At 42.4% G+C, this 23,536-nt stretch overlaps 3 protein-coding genes across 3 annotated transcripts in view; 1 reads left to right on the top strand and 2 right to left on the bottom strand.

The window, feature by feature from the left end:
- tmem43 (transmembrane protein 43) overlaps nt 1–23,536 on the top strand; it is a 41,498-nt gene that overhangs the window by 4,627 nt on the left and 13,335 nt on the right. The window contains 10 exon segments of the mRNA NM_001173744.1: nt 814–863; nt 1,106–1,175; nt 1,315–1,385; nt 1,511–1,638; nt 2,066–2,140; nt 2,442–2,543; nt 2,727–2,844; nt 2,985–3,773; nt 6,000–6,104; nt 6,378–6,492. Coding sequence (NP_001167215.1) covers nt 814–863; nt 1,106–1,175; nt 1,315–1,385; nt 1,511–1,638; nt 2,066–2,140; nt 2,442–2,543; nt 2,727–2,844; nt 2,985–3,187 — 817 coding nt within the window. The 3' untranslated portion in view covers nt 3,188–3,773; nt 6,000–6,104; nt 6,378–6,492.
- LOC106565140 (transforming protein RhoA) lies at nt 4,050–9,951 on the bottom strand. Its single transcript, XM_014131927.3, has 5 exons — nt 9,801–9,951; nt 8,444–8,601; nt 7,984–8,104; nt 6,309–6,439; nt 4,050–4,706 (listed from the first exon to the last, which is right to left on the bottom strand). The coding sequence occupies exons 2-5, from the start codon at nt 8,597–8,599 to the stop codon at nt 4,533–4,535; spliced, it is 582 nt and encodes a 193-aa protein (XP_013987402.1). The 5' UTR covers nt 8,600–8,601; nt 9,801–9,951; the 3' UTR covers nt 4,050–4,532.
- On the bottom strand, nt 13,274–17,912 carry LOC106565139 (cytokine-inducible SH2-containing protein). The gene is made up of 3 exons (XM_014131925.3): nt 17,337–17,912; nt 14,676–14,845; nt 13,274–14,104 (listed from the first exon to the last, which is right to left on the bottom strand). The coding sequence occupies exons 2-3, from the start codon at nt 14,791–14,793 to the stop codon at nt 13,635–13,637; spliced, it is 588 nt and encodes a 195-aa protein (XP_013987400.1). The 5' UTR covers nt 14,794–14,845; nt 17,337–17,912; the 3' UTR covers nt 13,274–13,634.

Here is a 23,536-nt window from a genome sequence, read left to right as displayed (position 1 = left end):
GAAGGTTCCCAAGAACACAGTGTCCTCCATCATTCTTAGATGGAAGAAGTTTGGAACCACCAACACTCTTCCTGGAGCTGGCCGCCCAGCCAAACTGAGCAATCTGGGGAGAAGGGCCTTGGTCAGAGAGGTGACCAAGAACACGATAAATGTGATGTTTCAGTTATACATTTAATACGTTTGCAACAAATTATGAACCTGTTTTTGCTGTGTCATTATGGGGTATTGTGTGTGTGTAGATTTTGAGGGGAGAAAAAAACAATTTAATCAATTTTAGACCAAGGCTGTAATGTATCAAAATGTGGAAAAAGTCAAGGGGTCTGAATACTTCCCGAATGCACTGTACTTTCAGATTTTCTGAAACTCACTTCACTTGCGCAAAAGAGCAGGAGGCTCCTTAGTCTGGTGCTAACACATGCACAGATCAAATATACTCTTGGGGTTCACATTTCCTAATAATTTCAAAGATTGCTTAGAAATCCAGGTGCTTTAATCAGCATATGCTTACTTCGAATATGAACTGACGCAGAGTAAGGTGTTTACATGACTGCCATACTCTGCCTATTGCCGTAATCAGTTTAATATTGAATTGTTAGTATGCCTGTAAACACTCATTTTGTCTCTGCTGAACTGGTTTTCAGGCACATGCTGTTTTTTTTTTTTTAGTTCGTTCACTCACTACCTAACAGCCGATTTTTCAAGGAATCCATAGCTCGTACTCATTCAGAATTAATACCGTGGTTGTGTTTTGGCAGCTATGTGTGTTTAGATGTGTGTATTTGAATTTGTAACCTGCTAGTGACTATTCCACAGAGACTATGACGAGGATGGAGAGTCCAAGACTGAGTCTACGTACAACTACAGTAAGTACAGACCAGTGGAGGCTGCTGAGGGGAGGATGGCTCATAATAATGGCTGGAATGGCATCAAACACATGGAAACCAGCCGTTACCCACGAGCCCGTCCTCCCCAATTAAGGTGCCACCAACCTCCTGTGGTACACGCAGTGAAGAACAACAAAAAGTACTACAGTACTTACTTCAGTAGAAACATGCATGCCATGCCAGTGACATGCGTTTCAAATTTATCTTAACTCTTTCTTCAGATTCAGAGTGGAAGGCAGAGCTAATCAACAGCAGGAATTTTGATAAAGAGATTGGTCACATCAACCCGAGGTACTCCAATTCTTTTGTCTTCTCTCTCATTCTTTCTGTCTCCCTCATTTGTCAGTCACAACTACAGCAGGTATTATGTTGATGAACTGGTACAGAGGTATTTGGTCGTCTCTGTACCTGACATGCTGGTGATTTTTAGTGCCATGGCAGTGGAGAGTGTAACAGTGGTGGCTTCTGATGTTCAGGTTGGACCTTTCTCGCTCTCCAAAGGTATCTACAGAACACAGGCTAGCAGCTCCATTGCTTGTCTAACAACCTTTTGAATTGTATCCCAGTGATATTCTTAATGATTTGTTGATTGGTTAATTGCTGAATTTGTTTTATTTTCTCCTGAGGATTGGTGGATCAGATTGAGAACTTCCAGACATTGAGTCTGAAGGGTCTCCCCGCCCCTGATTCTGACTCCTTTCTCACGGTTGATGAGGACTACTTCTACCACACCCAACACCCCCGCAGACCAGAGGTGAATGTCACTCACAACACAATGGCTGCGTTTAAACAGGCAGCCCAATTCTGATAATTCCCCCCTCATAGGTCAAAATGCCAATGAGATCTTTTCAGAGCTGTTCTGATTGGTCAAAAGACCAATTAGTGGGGGGGGGGAAAAGGTCAGAATATGGCTGGCTGCGTTTAGACAGGCAATCTCTTACTCTGAAACAAAGCTTTTCTAATGATGGCTCACTACGCAAACATTGTTTTTTACACAATGACCCACATACACAAATGTATAGCTTTTTACACTCACCAACACAAACCTACAGTTTTTTTCACACAACTCACCTTCATAAACCTATAGCTTTTCACATAAAGGCTGGTATGCACAGGCTCATGCCACTCATATCCATTCTATTGTGACCCTTAAAACTCTGGTGATTGTGGGTTGTGTTTAGGTGGGAGACGTGCGCGTGAGCTTCTCCTATGCAGGACTCAGTGGGGAGGGGACCTACCCTGGGCCAGCCCAGACAGTGAGTACATAGAGCTCAGGTGCTTAAAACTGACCTCCGGTTAGTCAGCTTGTAGATTGCTGTTGTCAACTTGTGAAATTTCCATCTCCCGTTGGAGAATAGTTATTTTCAACTCTCTTATCAGTCATTATTTGGCATAAATCACTGTATACTAAATGCTGCCCCCAAGTACCCCTTATGTCACTGTAAATACTACATAAGTCCATAATCCTCTTCAAATGAGCTGTCTGTTGAACAACTCGTCATCAACTGATTGCTAACTGGAGTACTGTAACTGATCTGAGAGCCTGGTGTCCCACAGGTCAGTGTTGTGGCCATGCAGAGTTATGACACCCTGAAGCCCTTTAGGACCAAGTCAGGAGACACACTGGAGATCATTTACCTGGAGGAGCTCACTGCTGAGGTGAGGTGGTGGGGTTCTTTTTTTGAAGGATGTGATTTTTTTTCCTGATGACTTGTGACAATATCCTCTATTCATCCATCACTGAAATGTACCTACTCTGAACCATGTCTTGTTTTTCCTGATTTTTCTATGCAGCCTTGATCACATCCCTGATGGGTTTTGCTTGTTGGTTTTGGTTTGTAGGAGGTGTTTGAGAGGGAGCATAATAACAATGCTATGCTGACCTGGGCTCTCAGGACTGGAGGCTGGTTACTCATGTTCCTTGGCATTAGTCTGATGATCCGCATCATCCACACACTGGGTAACACACAGCATTGGTTAACTCCCAATACCTCATTTTACTTTTCCTAAGCATAGACATGCGGTTACGTTCCAGTCAAAAATGAACTGCTCTGTATGCATGTCAGTGTCTCTTAACACGTGTATTTTGTTGTTATCCAGTGGATTGGGTCCCTATTCTTAGAGAGCTGATCAGCGTGGGGCTGAAGCTCTTCGCCCTGTGTATTTCCTGCTCCCTCTCCCTGCTCACCATCGCCTCTGGCTGGATCTTCTACCGCCCCCTAGTGGCTGTGGGGCTGATCGCCATGGCTGTGATTCCAGTCGTCATCGCCCGCTCTCGCGCCCCGGCCAAGAAACACCAATGATGTTAAACGTTTTGAACTGAACGAGCCTCGTCATCAGCTCTCCAATCCTTGCAGAACAATCAGTTGAGATCCATTGTCTTGTCACCTCACTTGACCAAATAGTCCCTTAGCTCAATGACAGACCCCTCAGGAATTTAGATAATGTGGTCAAGCTAAGAAAAGTGCAGAACAATGTTACATAAGACAAATCCATTTGCACATATTGAAACAATATCATTCAACAAGTTTAGCAATAACACCAAAGACTTTAGAAGGGATATTTAAGCATGTAAGGCATTTGATTGTATACACCTTAGTACCGCTTATGAATGAGTGTATGTTACAAAATGTTAAATAAAACGTGCGTTAAGTTGTCCACCCTCTGTGCTGAAAAGTTAGTATGGGCAGATAATGTAAGCACAGCTCATTGTTCTTGCGACGCAGACAATGAAGTGACCTTAAATCAATACCTAGCCACCTTTTTCAAGATGCTCAGACCTTGTGGCGTAACGGTTAAGCTGTTGCCTTGAGTCGCTGGATCCGGGCTACCACCTGAATTTGCTACATTGGTGTCAGAAGTAGGATGGTGCCTGTGAGGCATGTACAGGTAAGGGACTTGGTGTAAGGTCATGATCTCCTGAAGGAAGGGGTAATTTAGTACCCTTAACCTAACGCCTAGTGGCCTCACAGGTTCGGAATCTTTTGGCATAATTCGCTGGACCTGGGTTCGAGTCCTGATGGAGACTTACCCCCCCCCCCCCCCGAATTCGCTACAATACCTTCCACTCACTATAGTCTCAATTTAGCTTCTTACAAATATAAATTTCTAGTTATCTATCATCCTGTTCCAATTCTTAAAGGTATTTATTACAAAGACACCACATTTCCGTGTGCATATGAATAGATGCACATAGGGCTTTATGAAGCACATTTATTTCAAAAATGTTATGCCTGTATGTGCATAACAAACACAAAATGATCAAGCCTTTGGATCAGTGTATGGGCACCCCACCCTGATTGGCTATGGAGACATTCCTCAGTTCAGTGGGTGGGGCTCAAGCACTTAATTGGCAGGTATGACAACAGTAAGTCCCCTGGCTGACCACTTTAGTTGCATGGCAGTACAGGTTCACAAAGGAAGTGTTGATATGGCAGATTCACTCATGTACAAAAAAATAATAAAAATCTAAGCTTTTCCATGACCCCATTATTGAATACTGACAAAAACATGACTAACTTTAAGACCAATTAAAAGCATTACACCTTTAGTAAAAACTGGTGAGCACAGTCTTTAGGGGCAGAGGGGGAATAGATCTAATTTCTTCAGGCGTTCCCCAGTAGGAGGCAGAGTCCCTCACACCTCCCCTTACAGTAGGAGGCATTTATTTCTTGGCTTCCCCCGCCGGGCCTGTAGCGCTGCCCTGGTGGCCATCTCAAACACTTCCCTCACACCATCCTTGGTCTTTGCAGAGCACTCCATGTAGCCGAAGGCACTGATCCGGTTCGCCATGTCACGTCCCTCCTCTGGCTTCACAGGCTCCTGTGGGGTGGGGGAGAATTAGGCGTGTGTAAGTGTTTGGGGTCCTGATAATGTAGGAAAACATTGTCCTAAAAAAAAGTAGTAAAACAATTACTTTTCTAAAAATTCAGGACTTTGTCCTTAATGTTTAAATTCTATTTTAAACTTAAAGCTACATGTAATTTCTTGGGCGACCTGACCAAATTCATATAGAAATGTGAGTCTAAGAAGCGATAGATCTGTTCTGTGTGCGCTACTTCTATGCTTCCCGGTCTGAAGTTTCATTTTTGCTTCTTACACCAGCTTCAAACAGTCTGCTTTTCAATTCATCCCAAAGGTGTTCGATGGGGTTGAGGTCAGGGCTCTGTATGGACCTTGCTTTGTGCATGGGGCATTGTCACGAGAAACAGGAAAGGGCCTTCCCCAAACTTGCCACAAAGCTAGAAGCACAGAATAGTCTAAAATGTAATTGTATGCTGTAGCGTTACAATTTCCCTTCACTGGAACTAAGGGGGCTAGCCTGAGCCATGGAAAACAGCCCCAGACCATTATTCCTCCTCCACCAACTTTACAGTTGGCACTATGCATTCGGGCAGGTAGCGTTCTCCTAGCATCCGCCAAACCTAGATTCGTCTGTCGGACTGCCAGATGAAGCGTGTGATTCGTCGCTCCAGAGTCCAATGGCAGCAAGCTTTGCATCACTCCAGCCGACGCTTGGCATTGCGCATTGGTGAGCTTAGGCTTGTGTGTGCCTGCTCGGCCATGGAAACCCATTTAATTTAGCTCATAACTAACAGTTATTTTGCTGACGATACTTCCAGAGGCAGTTTTACTCGGTAGTTAGTGTTGCAACCGAGGACAGCAGACTTTTACGTGCTTCAGCACACGGTGTTGCCGTTTTGTGAGCTTGTGTGGCCTACCACTTCACAGCTGAGCCGATGTTGCTCTTAGACGATTCCACTTCACAATAACAGCACTTACAGTTAAACGGGGCAGCTCTAGCAGGGCAGAAATTTGACAAACTGACTTGTTGGAAAGGTGGCATCCCATGACAGTGCCATGTTGAAAGTCACTGAGCTCTTCAGTATGGCCATTCTACTGCCAATGTTTGTCTATGGAGATTGCATGCCTGTGTGCTCGATTTTATACACCTGTCAGCAACAGGTGTGACTGAAATGATCGAATCCACTAATTTAAAGGGGTGTCCACATACTTTTGAATATATAGTGTATATGTGATTGTATACAAATTCAAGCAAGGTTTGAAATTATTATGCTTTAGTCAAATATATATTTTTGGTCTTTTTGTTGTCAGTTTAGTCTACAAATTATTTGAAATGATGTTCCGGTCCCCTGACCATCCGCTCAAGAAAAGATAGGCTTGCAGCTGAATCTATTTGATGATCCCTACACAACTAAGGTGAGTTTTCATCTTCTCACTTTTCTTAGAATTGTTCTCAACAGTCAATATAACCTACAGGTGAAATTTTGCTGTTATGCACAATGGCAACATGGTCTGGGTAAAGGCGCGACCGTTTTCTAGAAGTCAGGCTTTTTTTCGGGCTCGGGATAGGTCGGACCGGATTTGAATTTAAGCCTGTAGTGTGTGTGTGACTGACTGTACCTGCTTCATCTTGGCTAGCTCTCTGCGGGTGTGCTCGTCGTTACGCAGGTCCTTTTTGTTGCCCACTAGGATGATGGGAACGTTGGGACAGAAGTGTTTGACCTCTGGAGTCCATTTCTCTGGGATGTTTTCTACACAGGAGAGAAGGGCAGAAATCAAGAGAATACTAATCAAGGCTGTCCAGGTACAATTCCTCGTGTGTGTGTGCCAGCCATCCAATTCTGTCAAAGCTCTGTCACCAAAACAAGGGCCCGTGTCACAAAATAGAATCTGTATGCATGTGTATATACAGTTGAAGTCAGAAGTTTACATACAAGTTTTAATGATTCCAACCTAAGTGTTTTTCAACCACTCCACAAATTTCTTGTTAACAAACTATAGTTTTGGCAAGTCGGTTAGGACATCTACTTTGTGCATTAAGTCATTTTTCCAACAATTGTTTACAGACAGATTATTTCACTTAATCACAATTCCAGTGGGTCAGAAGTTTACATACACTAAATTGACTGCCTTTAAACAGCTTGATAAATTCCAGAATATTGTGTTATGGCTTTAGAAGCTTTTGATAGGCAAATTTACATCATTTGAGTCAATTGGAGGTGTACCTGTGGATGTATTTCAAGGCCGACCTTCAAACACAGTACCTCTTTGCTTGATATCATGGGAATATCAAAAGAAATCAGCCAAGATTCAGAAAAAAAATGGTAGACCTCCACAAGTCTGGTTTATCCTTGGGTGCAATTTCCAAACGCCTGAAGGTACCAAGTTCATCTGTACAAACAATAGTACGCAAGTATAAACACCATGGGACCAAGTACCCGTCAGGAAGGAGATGCATTCTGTCTCCTAGAGATGAACGTACTTTTGGTGCGAAAAATGCGAATCAATCCCAGAACAACAGCAAAGGACCTTGTGAAAATGCTTGAGGAAACAGGTACAAAAGTATCTATATCCACAGTAAAACGAGTCCTATATCGACATAACCTGAAAGGCCGCTCAGCAAGGAAGCCACTGCTCCAAAACCTCCATTAAAAAAAGCCAGACCACGGTTTGCAACTGCACATGGGGACAAAGATCGTACTTTTTGGAGAAATGTCCGCTGGTCTGATGAAACAAAAATAGAACCGTTTGGCCATAATGACCATCGTTATGTTTGGAGGAAAAAGAGGGAAGCTTGCAAGCTGAAGAACACCATCCCAACCGTGAAGCACAGGGGTGGCAGCATCATGTTGTGGGGGTGCTTTGCTGCAGGAGAGACTGGTGCTCTTCACAAAATAGGTGGCATCATGAGGAAGTTAAATTAGGTGGATATAGTGAAGCAACATCTCAAGACATCAGTCAGGAAGTTAAAGCTTGGTCGCAAATGGGTCTTCCAAAATGGACAATGACCCCAGGCATACTTCCAAAGTTGTGGCAAAATGGCTTAAGGACAACAAAGTTGAGGTATTGGAGTGGCCATCAAAGCCCTGACCTCAATCCTATAGAACATTTGTGGGCAGAACTGAAAAAGCGTGATCCTAACTGACCTAAGACAGGGAATTTTTACTAGGATTAAATGTCAGGAATTGTGAAAAACTGAGTTTAAATGTATTTGGCTAAGGTGTATGTAAACTTCCGACTTCAACTGTATCTGCACAGATGTAGGTGTCTGCGTGTTGCAGCATTAAATACTCACCCAAACTGTCAGGGCTATCGATGGAGAAGCACATAAGGATGACATCTGTATCTGGGTAAGATAGGGGGCGGAGCCTATCATAGTCCTCCTGGCCTGCTGTATCCCATAGTGCCAACTCAACCTGCCATAGGATTTCAAGAGACATCAGCCAACTGTGCCCAACTTCCCAGTTACAGCTGATACAGTGTACGTGACCTACTTGGAAAGGCATGATGCCGAATGGCCAACCTAACATTTCATTATTGATGGAGTCAGCAATATGACATCATTACACAGCAGGGCAACGTCCTGCATTGAGAAATCAAATGACTATCTGCCAACGCTGTCTGCCACTATTGGCAATGTATGCAAGCCTCGAGGGAGGATGCAAATTGGGATGAGGCAATGGCAGTGTTGGCAGATTTGAATTCTGTTGACTGTCCTCCAGGTTGAAAAAACAAAGGGAGGGGACTTTTTTCACCTGTTTGCTGTCGACCTCAATGTCAGCGACATAGTTCTCGAAGACAGTGGGCACGTAGACCTCGGGGAACTGGTCTTTACTGAAGACGATGAGCAGACACGTCTTACCACATGCGCCATCTCCCACTATGACCAGCTTCTTTCGGATGGCTGCCATGACTGGACAAATGATAGAGAACATTGAGAGACGGGCATAAATTCATTGCAGGTCACAAAGAGTTGGAGCATGGATGGTACTGACAACAGATGTTGTCAAGTCCTGCATGGGCCACATATTACGTAGTTCAGGGGTCTCCAACCCTGTTCCTGGAGAGCTAACCTCCCGTAGGTTTTTGCCCCAACCCCAGTTGTAACTAACCTGATTCAGCTTATCAACCAGCTAATTATTAGGATCAGTTGTGCTAGATTAGGGTTGGAGTGAAAACCTACAGGACAGTAGATCTCCAGGAACAGGGTTTGAGAGCCCTGCAGTTAATAATTAGGATGTTGTTGTTAGATGTAGCAAATGGTGGAACTGTCCTTTGAAAGGAAATCCTTGTTAAAAGCCTAGCTCTATCACTTCAAAAATAAGAAGCTTTTTAAAAAATGTATTGACTAATTCATATGATCGGAAAACTCCTGCAGGATTTGTGAACCCTGAAACCAAGCCATAGTTGTGTCTTGTCATGAAACCACTAAGGGAACATGTCAGTCATAGAATATTATTTCAATTTAGCCAGAACACAAGACTCAGATCAAGATGTCTCGATTGTGCATATTTGCATGACAATCAGAACAACATTAGCTAGCTAACACAGCTAAAGTAACGGAGTGGGCTGTTAATCGTCATAACTCATTATCTTATCTTAACGTGACGTTAGTAGCTAGCTATCTACCCCCTGACTAGTAAACTACTTTGAATTAGTTAACTAACGTTAGTTTGATTTGCCACAATATGGTGATGAATTCTGCTAGACAACCAACAAATGGTTGTTAACGTACCCAGCTAGCTAACAGCTAGATAGTTAGTTAGCTAAACTAGCACAATACAAAATTAAAGTTGCTAACGTTAAATAGGTATAGCTAGCTGGTCAACAAATGTGTGATGAATAATTTCTGCGGTCCATATCTGATATTACAGGGCACGAATACCACGTAAACAACAGAACGAACTATTTGAATCAGGTAATTAAAAATAACTGATTTGCTAACATTAAGCTAGCAAGCCATTTGAGGCGGAAGTGATGGGGTGGCTAGCTGGCAATATTGCAGCTAGAGGAAAATAAATGTAGATACCGGATTAACTAGCTAGCTTTTAATGCGGTTCTATTACTGCAATATTGGTTTATGAGTCATGTTGGTTAGATAATTAGCCTTACCTGACCAATATGTAGCTAGATTGTTGTTTTCTGGATAATGTCTCGGCCTCACTCTTGACTTGCTAGCTCTGTCCCAACCTAATTTGAGGGGGCGCACTGAAACAGACACCTATGTGAAGCTAGCCACAATAAGGATTAGCCACAATAGTGGAATTTGCAGGTTGCCTTTAAAATAAAAGTTCCTCATTGAAAGTGATACAAATGGATACAAATATTTGAATCATGCCATATTTGGACTAGGTCATGCTAAACAAGTTTGGAATGTTTTATAAGTTCAACAAAAGACAATAGTTAATTTGACAACAACAAATGAGTTGAAATCACACTGTGGATGTATTAGACTTCCAAATTGCATTGGGGGCATACTTACATTTCACTATACAGCCTTACGTATGGATCTTGGGTTCATGAAATGGGGTATCAGCCCACTCAATGACACCCACAAAAAAACAACTGTGAAGAGTTTTTACAAATATTAGCGCTGTAGCACTTGTGGGACTTTAACTGTGGGAATTCACTTCACTATTCAGCACGTGTACGTATTAAACATTCATATTGCAATGTACAGTCGTGGCCAAAAGTTTTGAGAATGACACAAATATTAATATTCACAAAGTCTGCTGCCTCAGTTTGTATGATGGCTATTTGCATATACTCCAGAATGTTATGAAGAGTGATCAGATTAATTGCAAAGTACCTCTTTGCCATGCAAATTAACTGAATCACAAAAAAAAACATTTCCACTGCATTTCAGCCCTGCCCCAAAAGGACCAGCTGACATCATGTCAGTGATTCTCTCATTAACAGAGGTGTGACTGTTGATGAGGACAAAGCTGGAGATCACTCTGTCATGCTGATTGAGTTTGAATAACAGACTGGAAGCTTCAAAAGGAGGGTGGTGCTTGGAATCATTGTTCTTCCTCTGTCGCCCATGGTTACCTGCAAGGAAACACGTGCCGTCATCATTGCTTTGCACAAAAAAGGCTTCACAGGCAAGGATATTGCTGCCAGTAAAATTGCACCTAAATCAACCATTTATCGGATCATCAAGAACTTCAAGGAGAGCAGTTCCATTGTTGTGAAGAAGGCTTCAGGGCGCCCAAGAAAGTCCAGCAAGCACCAGGACCATCTCCTAAAATTGATTCAGCTTGCTCAGGTGTGGCAGCAGGCAGGTGTGAGTGCATCTGCACGCACAGTGAGGCGAAGACTTTTGGAGGATGGCCTGGTGTCAAGAAGGTCAGCAAAGAAGCCACTTCTCTCCAGGAAAAACATCAGGGACAGACTGATATTCTGAAAAAGGTACAGGGATTAGACTGCTCAGGACTGGGGTAAAGTCATTTTCTCTGATGAATCCCCTTTCCGATTGTTTGGGGCATCCGGAAAAAAGCTTGTCCGGAGAAGACAAGGTGAGTGCTACCATCAGTCCTGTGTCATGCCAACAGTAAAGCATCCTGAGACCAGTCAAGTGAGTCGGCTCACTCACAGTTTTGCCTAAGAACACAGTCATGAATAAAGAATGGTACCAACACATCCCCCGAGAGCAACTTTTCCCAACCATCCAGGAACAGTTTGGTGACAAACAATGCCTTTTTAGCATGATGGAGCACCTTGCCATAAGGCAAAAGTGATAACTAAGTGGCTCGGGGAACAAAACATCGATATTTTGGGTCCATGGCCAGGAAACTCCCGAGACCTTAATCCCATTGAGAACTTGTGGTCAATCCTCAAGAGGCGGGTGGACAAACAAAAACCCACAAATTCTGACAATCTCCAAGCATTGATTATGCAAGAATGGGCTGCCATCAGTCAGGATGTGGCCCAGAAGTTAATTGACAGCATGCCAGGGTAGATTGCAGAGGTCTTGAAAAAGAAGGGTCAACACAGCAAATATTGACTCTTTGCATCAACTTCATGTAATTGTCAATAAAAGCCTTTGACACTTATGAAATGCTTGTAATTATACTTCAGTATTCCATAGTAGCATCTGACAAAAATATCTAAAGACACTGAAGCAGCAAACTTTGTGAAAATTAATATGCGTGGCATTCTCAAAACTTTTGGCCACAACTGTACAGCCTGTGGGAAATCACCTCCCCAGTCAACCACATTAAGCTTACTAGTCAACCTACTATGCATATTAGACTTTCATATTGCACTGTACTGTCACTGAGTAGACTGATACCACATTTCAGTGATCCACAATCTGTAGGTAAGGCTATAAAGTGCAATATGAATGTCCAATACACATAGTAGGTTGACTGGTAAGATTAACGTGGCTCATTTCACAGTGGTTTCAGAGTCCCGCAATATGAGCTTCGACACTAATATTGGTTTAAACTCTGCACAGTTGTGTTCTGTGGGTGTCACTGAGTAGACTGATACCACATAGGTAAGTCTGTACAGTGAAATGTAACTATGCCCCCAATTCTGAAGTGGAATACATTCACAGTGCGATTTCAACTGAATTGTACTTTTTTGTCAAATTAACTAATTGCTGTTTTTTTGTTGAATTTATATAACATAATTCCTACTTTTTTTCCTTATCTAGGCCAAATATGGCATGATTCCACTATTTGTATCCATTTGTATTACTTTCAATTAGCGATTTTTATTTTGAAGGCGAACCGCATATTCCACTATTGTGGCTAAGCCTTATTGTGTCTAGCTTTACATAGGCGAAACAGACCAACGAGGAAGAGGGAGCAGGGCGGGTGCTAGAAAAAGCTTTGATGGGAAAGAGTCGGACAGAAATGATTGGGTACAGTCAGGGTTTCCTCCCTCGCTGTAGAAACGGACTGAAACCACACAGTTCAGAACCTACGCCAGGGGTGCCCGTGCCCCATTGTTTAGACTGCAATATGTGTGTTTTTTTGTTGTCACAAAATAGACTTATGCCGGATTCATGTGCTAGTAGTCGGAACTATGAAACTCAAATTTCCGACTTGATAACTGGATGAACGCGGCACGTAAAGTTGACAAAATAGCCAGCCTGACTCTAATGCTTCACAATGCTGTGTGTGTGTGCGCGCAGGTTACTGTTCATGAGCGTATGTGTTTGTGTGTTTGTGTTTGTATGCGCGTCTGTTTGTATGTGTGTGAGTACACCCCATCCTCTGTTGGTGTATTAATAACCATGGCTCTGGCTCTAATCCTGATAAGAGATGTTCTAAGCATTGCTTAAATCCACTTCACGGAAACCACCTCAGGCATAACGTGTCCGTGGAAATGCTCCCAGCATTGCGCTCAATGCTAATCATTTGGCCATGTGAGTGTTTTATGAAACCTGTTGTGTTTCATTTTCATCAGCATTCTTCCATCTGTGAACGATAATATTGCGTACTGCAGCAAGGTGTTGGTTTTATTATTGCACTATATATAATTCCTGGTAGAGTAATTACTCCCTTTCTCAGGTTACTGCTACCTTCTATACGTCTGTATAGATTATGGGTTAGACAAGATGAACAAGAGACATCTTTTATTACATTTTTTTACTATAAAATATATTTATTTGCATTAATTGACAAATAACCCATATAATGTAATTCTTATAAAATCCTTGACAAAATATTAAGGTAAACAGTATAAATGTTTTATAAAAATGTCATTTTACGAGTCTGGTTCATGTGTGTCTGTATGAGAAGCCCAAGGCCCAGTGAGACGTGTATAGTTCTACTCTTCCCAGACAACACTGCACTTTGCTTCCCATGGTGCCACTGTCCGGCTGAGCTGAGGCCATTTCTGACCCTATAAGCAAAAGGTAATAACCTGGGAGGTCGCTAGTGCTGCTGTGTGCCCTTCCTTGGGCAGGGATGGTTGCCAGATTACCATCCTACTTCATACCTGGAAGGGGTAGTCCTGGAGGTAGCGCACTAGTGGGCATGGCAGGGGCAGCTGGTCCGGACAGACAGTGTGGTGGTTGATGGTGAGGCGGGTAAGGTGCTGGAGGGAGGGGAAGGCCTGGGGTAGGGGACGCAGCAGCTTGAGCAGTACTGCATTGCCCTTCACTGCGGGCTGGGGCGGCCTGGGTTTGGCTTTAGGTTGAGGAGGGTCCTCCACGTAATGCTGTACAAGGCTGCAGACATCAGGGAAGGACAGCAAGTGAGGGGGGCCTGGAGAGCTGGAGTCCAGCCGGAAGCGACCCCCGATGTACTCTATGCGTACATTGGTGGGGCCAAAGGCCGTCTTCACTGACAGGGTCAGCATGTAGAGGGGGTGGCTGCTATCGCGTACCAGGAAGGTTCCCGCTGACATCTTCAGGAGAGCGTCTCGAGCCTCACTGGCTGAAATAGACCCCCAGTACCAACCTGGAGACAGAAACAGACCCACATGTTACTACACATGACTACTGTGTTGTAAATCATCTTACAACATCTACACAGACTTTAACACTGACACACACACAATGGGGGTGGGGGGGCATGGATTAAAAGCGGTGTGTTAAGAGACTGAAAAACAGCTTCTATCTCAAGGCCATCAGACTGTTAATTAGCCATCACTTGCACATAGATGCTACTGCCTATATACATAGACTAGAAATCACTGGCCACTTTAAGAAACGGAACACTACTCACTTTAATAATGTTTACATATCTTGCATTACTCATCTCATATGTATATACTGTATTCTATACTATTCTACTGTATCTTAGTCTATGCCGCTCTGACATTGCTCGTCCATATATTTATATATTCTTAATTACATTATTCTACTTAGATTTGTGTATTGGGAATATGTTGTGAAATTGTTAGATATTACTTGTTAGATATTACTGCACTGTCGGAGTTAGAAATACAAGCATTTTGCTACACCCGCAATAACATCTGCTAAACACGTGTATGTGACCAATAACATTTGATTTGATTTACTAGGCCTACCTGAGTTCTGCAGGTACTGGAAGGTGTTGGTTATGCAGCAGAGGTCCTCTGTAGAGTCGTAGAGAGGGGCCGCTGGATTCTGACATGACCCTCCTCTCTCACCATGATCCTGCTGCATGCTGCTCGTAGTCCTGGCAATGATATCCGAAGGTGGCCCTGGCGACAGAGCCCTGAGGTGAGGAAAGGATTGTCCATTTAGTGCATGGATTGGATAGGCTATAACACAGTAGTTACTATGGAGACAGAAAAATATGTCATAGGCGTGGAAAAATGGTTGTGAATTCCACCCCACAATGTTGGCAAATAAGATAAGTAGTGGGAGGGGAGAGATTGCTCATGTAGCTTGCTTTTTGTTTGATGTTTATGGAAATAAAAAGCTTGAGCTGGCGGACACCCAGAGAAAATCACGACTGATGAAAATCAGTGAATATCAGACTACAAAAACAGTCTTTCAAGACTTGGCAAATGGGGGTATATGAACCACAGGAGATCGGTGGCACCTTAATTGGGGAGAACGGGCTCATGGTAATGTCTTGAGCGGAATCAGTGGAATAGTATTAAATACATCAAACATATGGTTTCTATGTGTTTGATGCCATTCCATTCGCTCCGTTCCAGCCATTATTATAAGCCGTCCTCCCTCAGCAGCCTCCACTGATATGAACCCATAGGAGGCACTTTGTTAAACGGTCAGACAGGGTGCACGAAGGCACTGATGCTGCCGTTACATAAAATGTGGCGAATGTTATGTATGTAAATCTGTCAGGAATCTGTAGCCTAATGAAGATTCTTTCCTACTTTTAGTATCAACCATGACTTTCACTATCAACCATCATAGCCGGGGGAAGTACGGGTGCTGAGGGTGCTGCAACACCCCATGATATATCTAAATAAAAATATTACTGGACAGGATTAGTACACTAGGCCTTTAGTACTTCTGTGTGAGTGGAGAAAAATACTTGTCAGCAGAGCAGAGAAAAATACTTGTCAGCTATCCCCCTCCCCTGGAGGTCTGGCCCCCCGGATAGCATATGGACACCTCATAAGAAAGATATGTTTAGATTGACAGGAAATTAGCTTCAACACTAAACCATTTTCTCTCAGCCTCATGGCAAAATGCATAGAATAGCAGGAAATTAGCTCAGAGATTCTTGAAAGTTGGGACAATCCTTGTCCGGCAGGGAAACCTTAATTCTATTGTTGAGAATAAATAAAATGGCATTATTTGAGCTTAAAATGTAGATTTATGGAGAATATTATAAGGGAAAATATATGTTTTTGGAATTTTCCAAATACTTTCCATATTATTTATGTTGACTCTACACCTGGAAATGCTCTACTCCGGAGCAAAGAATCCCATTTTCAAACTATCCAAAAAGTGTTTAAAATTGTAAAAACTGCCTAGAATGGATATTAATAACTGAAAAACGATCTTATGTAGTTTTTTGCAATAGTCCTCTGACTTTAAAGAATATTTCTCCCAAAACTGTGATTCCTAAAAGATGTCCAGAGATTTGGTCAACTCTGTCAGATTTATCTAAAATCCTAAATCAGGAATGAGCAGGGTCAGCTATACCATAAGGACCCCTTACTTATGTCCTCATTACACATAGTGCAAAAAAAGCACTCATGTAAAGTTCTCTACTTTTGATAGATTTAAACAAACAATATTAGAATCACCATGGTCTCAACTCTAAATTGTCCTGTATACCACTTGAATAAAGAAGAAAAAATACATTTCCATCAGATTTTTGTTGAAAGAGCTGATAGAATGGTTTAAGTTGGGAATTTTCAAATGAATAATTTTCCATATTTTACAAATGTTGGCAATGAACTTTTACATTTAGAGGGAAAAATATGTCTGTCATCAACTCCATCAGTGGTTTGTCAACTCTGTTATTGATGGAGTCAATATTTCTTTATCAATATTCTGAAAATAATATTTGTATCACTTTTCTGCAACATATGCTTAAAGAATTGAAGTATTTGCTGTGCTAGACCGGTGGGGTAATGTTTGCTTTATACATTTTGTTTTATGTTCTAAATCTAGAAGAAAAAAAAAACATGCCAAAATACTAACAAAATTTGCCCTGGAGCATTAAATAGTGTTATAAAACAAAACAAAACATGTTTGGAGATTTGTATTACATATTTTAATGAATCTAATGTTAGAATTAAACAATCAAAAAATTACATTGTCCCGTCTTTCAAGAATCCCTGAGCTCTAAAACAGCAACATTTTCTCTCAGCCTCATGGCAAAATGTGTTTACTAGCATGAGATATATAAGGCTATGTAGGTCACAAGGTCAAATCCAAATTCTTGACCTGCAATCACTTCCATTCTGGATAAAAGGTCCATTAACATTCAAAGTTTCAGCTAAAACTACAGTCATAATGTGCCGACATTTTTCGATTAAAGGCCTAATTTCATCTTCGAATATAAAATCATATATATCATAAACACTTTAATAATTATCCTGGCTTTGTTACACTCCGTCTGATACAACGAATACGATCTTTGCTAATATTGAATTTTGATGTCAAAACTGAAGCTACATTTTCTCAGCACATTCAAAGTGTGAAATTAAAGTGAGCATATAGGGAGATAAAAACCATTATTACCTAGCCTAATAATTGTTCCAACAATACATTTTACTTACCTTTGAACACACAATCATAATGAAATTGAATCCAGTTGGAAAAATGTGATAGGCTATATAATTATTTAACAGATCCAGTGATTCTTAATTTGTAGGAACAGTCACTGAGTTCATGCTGTCATGGCGCCAATAATCCGACAAAAAATGTTTCTCATCAACTCAACAGACTATTCTGATATTTTGCCAAAACTAAAAAAAAACATAACTTCTTTTGGTGATAAGGAAATGTCTCAGTGTCAACCTTGGCAGAGATAGACAGGCTAGGTCCAACGCAGTGATCCACTCGCCAGACACAACTGTTCTATGTTTTATTCTACAGAAAGACGGTTAGAAAACGCCTCTCTTGTAAATTCAGTTTTGCGGGTTGACGGAAGTTCTAGGAATCTAATTCTAAGAATAGCTTTGTATTTCAGCGGCGGCGGTGGCAGGGGCCAATTTTGCCCACTCGGTTTCTCGGAACTGCGCGTATGAGCTGCGCTGCGTTTCGATTGGCTCCATAGTGCTCCATTTACTTCTCTGCCGCGCGACAGGGCTATGGAAGCGGCCCAGCTGGCTTCACAAGTAATGCGCAGCTGATGACTTCCAAGTAGAGGACTTTCCAGAAAAGCTGACTCAAATTGACTTTAGCCACTGACTGGGCCGCCCTTTTACAATGCTCCGCCCCCCTAATGTTCTATAGTAGGGATCATCAACTCAGTGTCAGCAAAGCCACTACATGACACTAAACAACACATGAATTGCACTATAATGGTGACAAACGGTGCCCACAAACTGTTAGAGCCTACATAAAGCTGTCCCAACAGCAGAGCTTTCTTTTCAGCACCATGGAGTGAATCCTTACCACTGCTACACCTGGCTATCAGCAGAGCCTTGTCTTGCAGTGAAACAGTTCATTCAGATTAATTTACTGCCATTTAAAAAACATACCTGATATGGTTAAACAAATGTGGTTTCTACTGACAATTGAGATGTACAAACTATGGCATAAGGGGACGACGAGCGGATGAGAGGCAATCCGTAATTTCGATTAAGACATTAATGAGCGAGCTAGGACGGAGATAGTCAATATAACTATTGGTTCAGCACTTTTGAAATGTACAGTGACAGCATTCAGAACATGGGCCGTTCTTACAGTATTCTCCCTGTAGTCAGAACCAAAGGATAAATAAAGGGGGCATACAGTGCATTCGAAAAATATTCAGACCTATAGATTTTATCAACATTTTGTTACATTACAGCCTTATTCTAAAATGGATTAAATCGTTTTTTCCCCTCATCAATCTACACAAAATACCCCATAATGACAAAGAAAAAACAGGTTTTTATACATTTTTGCAGATGCATTAAAAAGAACAACTGAAGTTATACATAAGTATTCAGAGCCTTTACTCAGTACTTTGTTGAAGCACCTTTGGCAGCAATTACAGCCTCGAGTCTTCTTGGGTATGACACTACAAGCTTGGCACACCTGTATTTGGGAAGTTTCTCCCATTCTTTTCTGCAGATCCTCTCAAGCTCTGTCAGGTTGGATGGGCAGCATCACTGCACAGCTATTTTCAGGTCTCTCTAGAGATGTTCGATCGGGTTCATGTCCGGGCTCTGGTTGGGCCACTCAAGGACATTCAGAGACTTGTCCCGAAGCCACTCCTGAGTTGTCTTGGCTGTGTGCTTAGGGTTGTTGTCCTGTTGGAAGGTGTACCTTTGCCCCAGTCTGAGGTCCTGAGCGCTCTGGAGCATGTTTTCATCAAGGATCTCTCTGTACTTTGCACCGTTCATCTTTCCCTCTATCCTGACTTGTCTCCCAGTGCCTGCCACTGAAAAACATCTCCACAGCATGATACTGCCACCACCATGCTTCACTGTACGTCCTCCAGACGTGACGCTTGGCCTTCAGGTCAAAGAGTTCAATCTTGGTTTCATCAAACCAGAGAATCTTGTTTCTCATGGTCTGAGAGTCTTTATGTGCCTTTTGGCAAACTCCAAGCTGGCTGTCCTATACCTTTTACTGAGGAGTGGCTTCTTCTGGCCACTCTACCATAAAAGCCTGATTGGTGGAGTGCTGCAGAGATAGTTGTCCTTCTGGAAGTTTCTCCCATCTCCACATAGGAACTCTGGACCTCTGTCAGAGTGACCATCGGGTTCTTTGTCATCTCCCTTCTTCCCCGATTGCTCAGTTTGACCGTGTGGCCAGCTCTCGGAAGAGTCTTGGTGGTTCCAAACTTCTTCCATTTAAGAATGATGGAGGCCACTGTGACCTTGCTGCAGAAATGTTTAGGTACCCTTCCTCAGATCTTTGCCTTGACACAATCCTGTCTCAGAACTCTATGGACCTCATGGCTTGGTTTTTGCTCTGACATGCACAGTCAAATGTTGGCCCTTATATAGACAGGTGTGTGCCTTTCCAAATCATGTCCAATCAATTGAATTTACCACAGGCAGACTCCAATCAAGTTCTAGAAACATCTCAAGGATGATCAATAGAAACAGGATGCCCCTGAGCTCAATTTCGAGTCTCATAGCAAAGGGTCTGAGTACTAATGTAAATAAGATATTTATGTTTTTATTTTTTATACATTTGCAAACATTTCAAAAAAACAGTTTTCACTTTGTCATGTTGAGGTATTGTGTGTAGATTGAAGAGGATTTTTATTTATTTCATCCATTTTAGAATAAGGCTGTAACGTAACAAAATGTGGATAAAATCAATGGGTCTGAATACTTTCTGAATGCACCGTTAATATATATTTTTGAGCTAAACAGGTGAGGCTCAAAACAGGTGGGGTTCAAAACAGGTGGGACTCTGCCTGAATGACGGGTCTCCACCGCATCAATTAGATTTCAGGCTGATTTTTTTTCTTGAGCGATCGTCAGCGGGCTGGGAACTTAATTACTAATAATTTGTAGACTGCAAACTGACCGCAAGAAGCCCAAACATATATATTATATTTGACTAAAACATAATCATTTCAAACCTTTCTGACATTTCTATACGACCACATACAGTACACTGAGTGTACAAAACATTAGGAACACCTGCTCTTTCCATGACATAGACTGACCAGGTGAAATCTATGATCGCGTATTGATGTCACTTGTTAAATCGACTTCAATCAGTGTAGATGAAGGGGAGGAGACAGGTTAAAGAAGGATTCTTAAGCCTTGAGACAATTGAGACATGGATTGTGTATGTGTGCCATTCAGAGAGTGAATGTGCAAGAGAAAAGTTTTAACTACGGGCCTTTGAACGGGGTATGGTAATAGGTGCCAGGCGCACCATTTTGAGTGTGTCAAGAACTGCAACGCTGCTGGGTTTTTCGTGCTCAACAGTTTCCCGTGTGTATCAAGAATGATCCACCAAAGGAGGACATCCAGCCAACTTAACACAACTGTGGGAAGTATTGGAGTCAACACAGGACTCTGTGGATTGGTCGGGCCAATTGAGGTAGTATGTACATGAATGTATAGTTAAAGTGACTATGCATATATGGTAAACAGAGAGTAGCAGCGGTGTAAAAGAGGGGTTGGGGGGTGCACACAATGCAAATAGTCTGGGTAGCCATTTGATTACCTGTTCAGGAGTCTTATGGCTTGGGGGTAAAAACTGTTGAGAAGCCTTTTTGTCCTAAACTTGGCACTCCGGTACTGCTAGCCATGCGGTAGAAGAGAGAACAGTCTATGACTCCGCCTGGTGTAGAGGTCCTGGATGGCAGGCAGCTTAGCCCCAGTGATGTACTGGGCAGTTCGCACTACCCTCTGTAGTGCCTTGCGGTCGGAGGCCGAGCAATTGCCGTACCAGGCAGTGATGCAACCAGTCAGGATGCTCTCGATGTTGCAGCTGTAGAACCTTTTGAGGGTCTGAGGACCCATGCCAAATTTTTTAGTTTCCTGAGGGGGAATAGGCTTTGTCGTGCCCTCTTCACGACTGTCTTGGTGTGTTTGGACCATTATAGTTTGTTGGTGATGTGGACACCAAGGAACTTGAAGCTCTCAACGTACTCCACTACAGCCCTGTCTATGAGAATGGTGCTCGGTCTTCCTTTTCCTGTAGTCCACAATCATCTCCTTAGTCTTGGTCACGTTGAGGGAAAGGTTGTTATTCTGGCACCACCTGGCCAGGTCTCTGACCTCCTCCCTATAGGCTGTCTCGTCGTTGTCGGTGATCAGGCCTACCACTGTTGTGTCGTCTGCAAACTTAATGATGGTGTTGGAGTCATGCCTGGCCATGCAGTCGTGGGTGAACAGGGAGTACAGGAGGGGACTGAGCACGCACCCCTGGGGGGCTCCAGTGTTGAGGATCAGCGTGGCAGATGTGTTGCTACCTACCCTCACCACCTTCATACCATAACCACTAACTGCAACACAGCCTACATCGTTGTCACCATATTAACGTTATAGTCAGCAAACTAGAACTCACACGTTAGTAAACCCACAAACCATTTTTTGGAAAGTTGAAGCTAATTTACCGCATTTCTATGTAATTAAACAACTTTAAAATGCTATTTGGAGAACAGCAAAAACAAGCAGAAATGAGCCCAGCCATTATCACCTTGGCTGTTGTCGGTTCATTCATCTCATTTGCTCTACAGACACATAGCCTATTAGCTTTACAATTATAATGTTATACCCCTGAAAGGGGCGAAATATGAGAAATGATTCACGCTGACACGTAGCATCAGCAACTGTTCAATCAGTTGTAATGATGAAATGGATAAAATCATCAACTCTTTACATAGATAGTTATTTTCTCAAATTACACAGTGTTCACATTTGTAATCCTAGGCATTAATAATCAAGCTCCGCACAAACAGACATCAACAGAGCACACAGATGATCGTATTATCACATTCACATGAATTATTGCAATATTTCTTACGATTCTGTATTACTATCAGTGATGTAGTGGTAAAAAAGTGAGTAATGAGTAAACTATAAACTCAAGTGGGCGATCAAGATAATTGTACAGGACACTGTACTGTCTACACTCGGTTTAAATCGATTTTAATCCGAACTAAAGTTTTGTTACTAAGGATTCCACAACGCAGTTAGCCTTTACGGCTGGGACTGCAAGTTTGTGTTCCTTTTTTTTTGTTGATGTGTGGATTCCGCGAGTGCTAGCTGGCTGTACTACAGACACCTGTCGTCGTCGTGGGAAAGACTCATTGTTATCTTTTCGTAAAACAACTGGTTGGAGTATAGAGCCAATCTGGATACCAAGCAGATCCTGAGGGAAATCGATGAGTACCAACAGCTTTACGCTATGGAGGAACAACATACTCCTTCGTGGAAAGATCTGACCACCTCACAAAATAACTTTAAACCAACAAAAAAAAGAAAAACAGATTCATCTACAGACACGGACGATTTACTTACCATTGAGGTAGAGGCTAGTGCTCTGGCTGGAATCCATGCAACAATGGAAAAGTTGTGTGAGGAGGTAGCAGGGCTGAGGGGGAGTTTGGAGTTCAGCCAGAGTGAAATTGTCAAGCTCCAAAGAGAAAACAAGACACTCACAGCAAGGTAAAAATACATGATTCCAACATGGATTGTCTACTCAGGGAAAACAGGGTGATGAAGGAGACGCTACTAGACATACAAAGTCGTAGCATGCGTGAAAATCTATTTTTTTCTGTCATTCCTGAGGACGCATTCAATAATCCAGAGGGCGCGATCAGAGAATTCATAAAATCCGCATTGAAACTTCCTATAGAGACTGTAAACAAGGTGGCTTTCCACCGAGTATACAGACTTGGAGCTCGGAGCGACAAGACCAAGGGTCCCCAACCGATCATCGCAAAATTTGAACACTACCAACAAAAGGAGCTGATGAAAAGCAGAGGAAGGGAGCTTAAAGGGACCAAATTCGGTCTCAATGACCAATTTCCAAAGGAGATAAACAAACGTCGTAAGAGACTGTATCTGGTACAAAGACAACAAAGGATGGATGGTAGGCGTGCCTTTATCATTGTGGACAAACTCTTTATAGATGGACAGCTATTCCGAGACAGCTCCATAACACCATGGCTGTACTAAATTCTACAGGGACTTCAGGTTACGAAAAAAAAGAAGGTATGGGTACTGTTTAAAATATCTGAACATTATGAAGTGGATATGAACACACACGTACTCAACTACATGCTTGCTTACACATACGGACTTATACATACACACACACACACCTGATCTCGCTCTCTTCTCTCTCT

Source organism: Salmo salar, chromosome 12 (assembly GCF_965601325.2).
Source record: "Salmo salar chromosome 12, fSalSal1, whole genome shotgun sequence".
Taxonomy (NCBI): Eukaryota; Metazoa; Chordata; class Actinopteri; order Salmoniformes; family Salmonidae; genus Salmo; species Salmo salar.
This window is presented reverse-complemented; position numbering and strand designations above follow the sequence as displayed.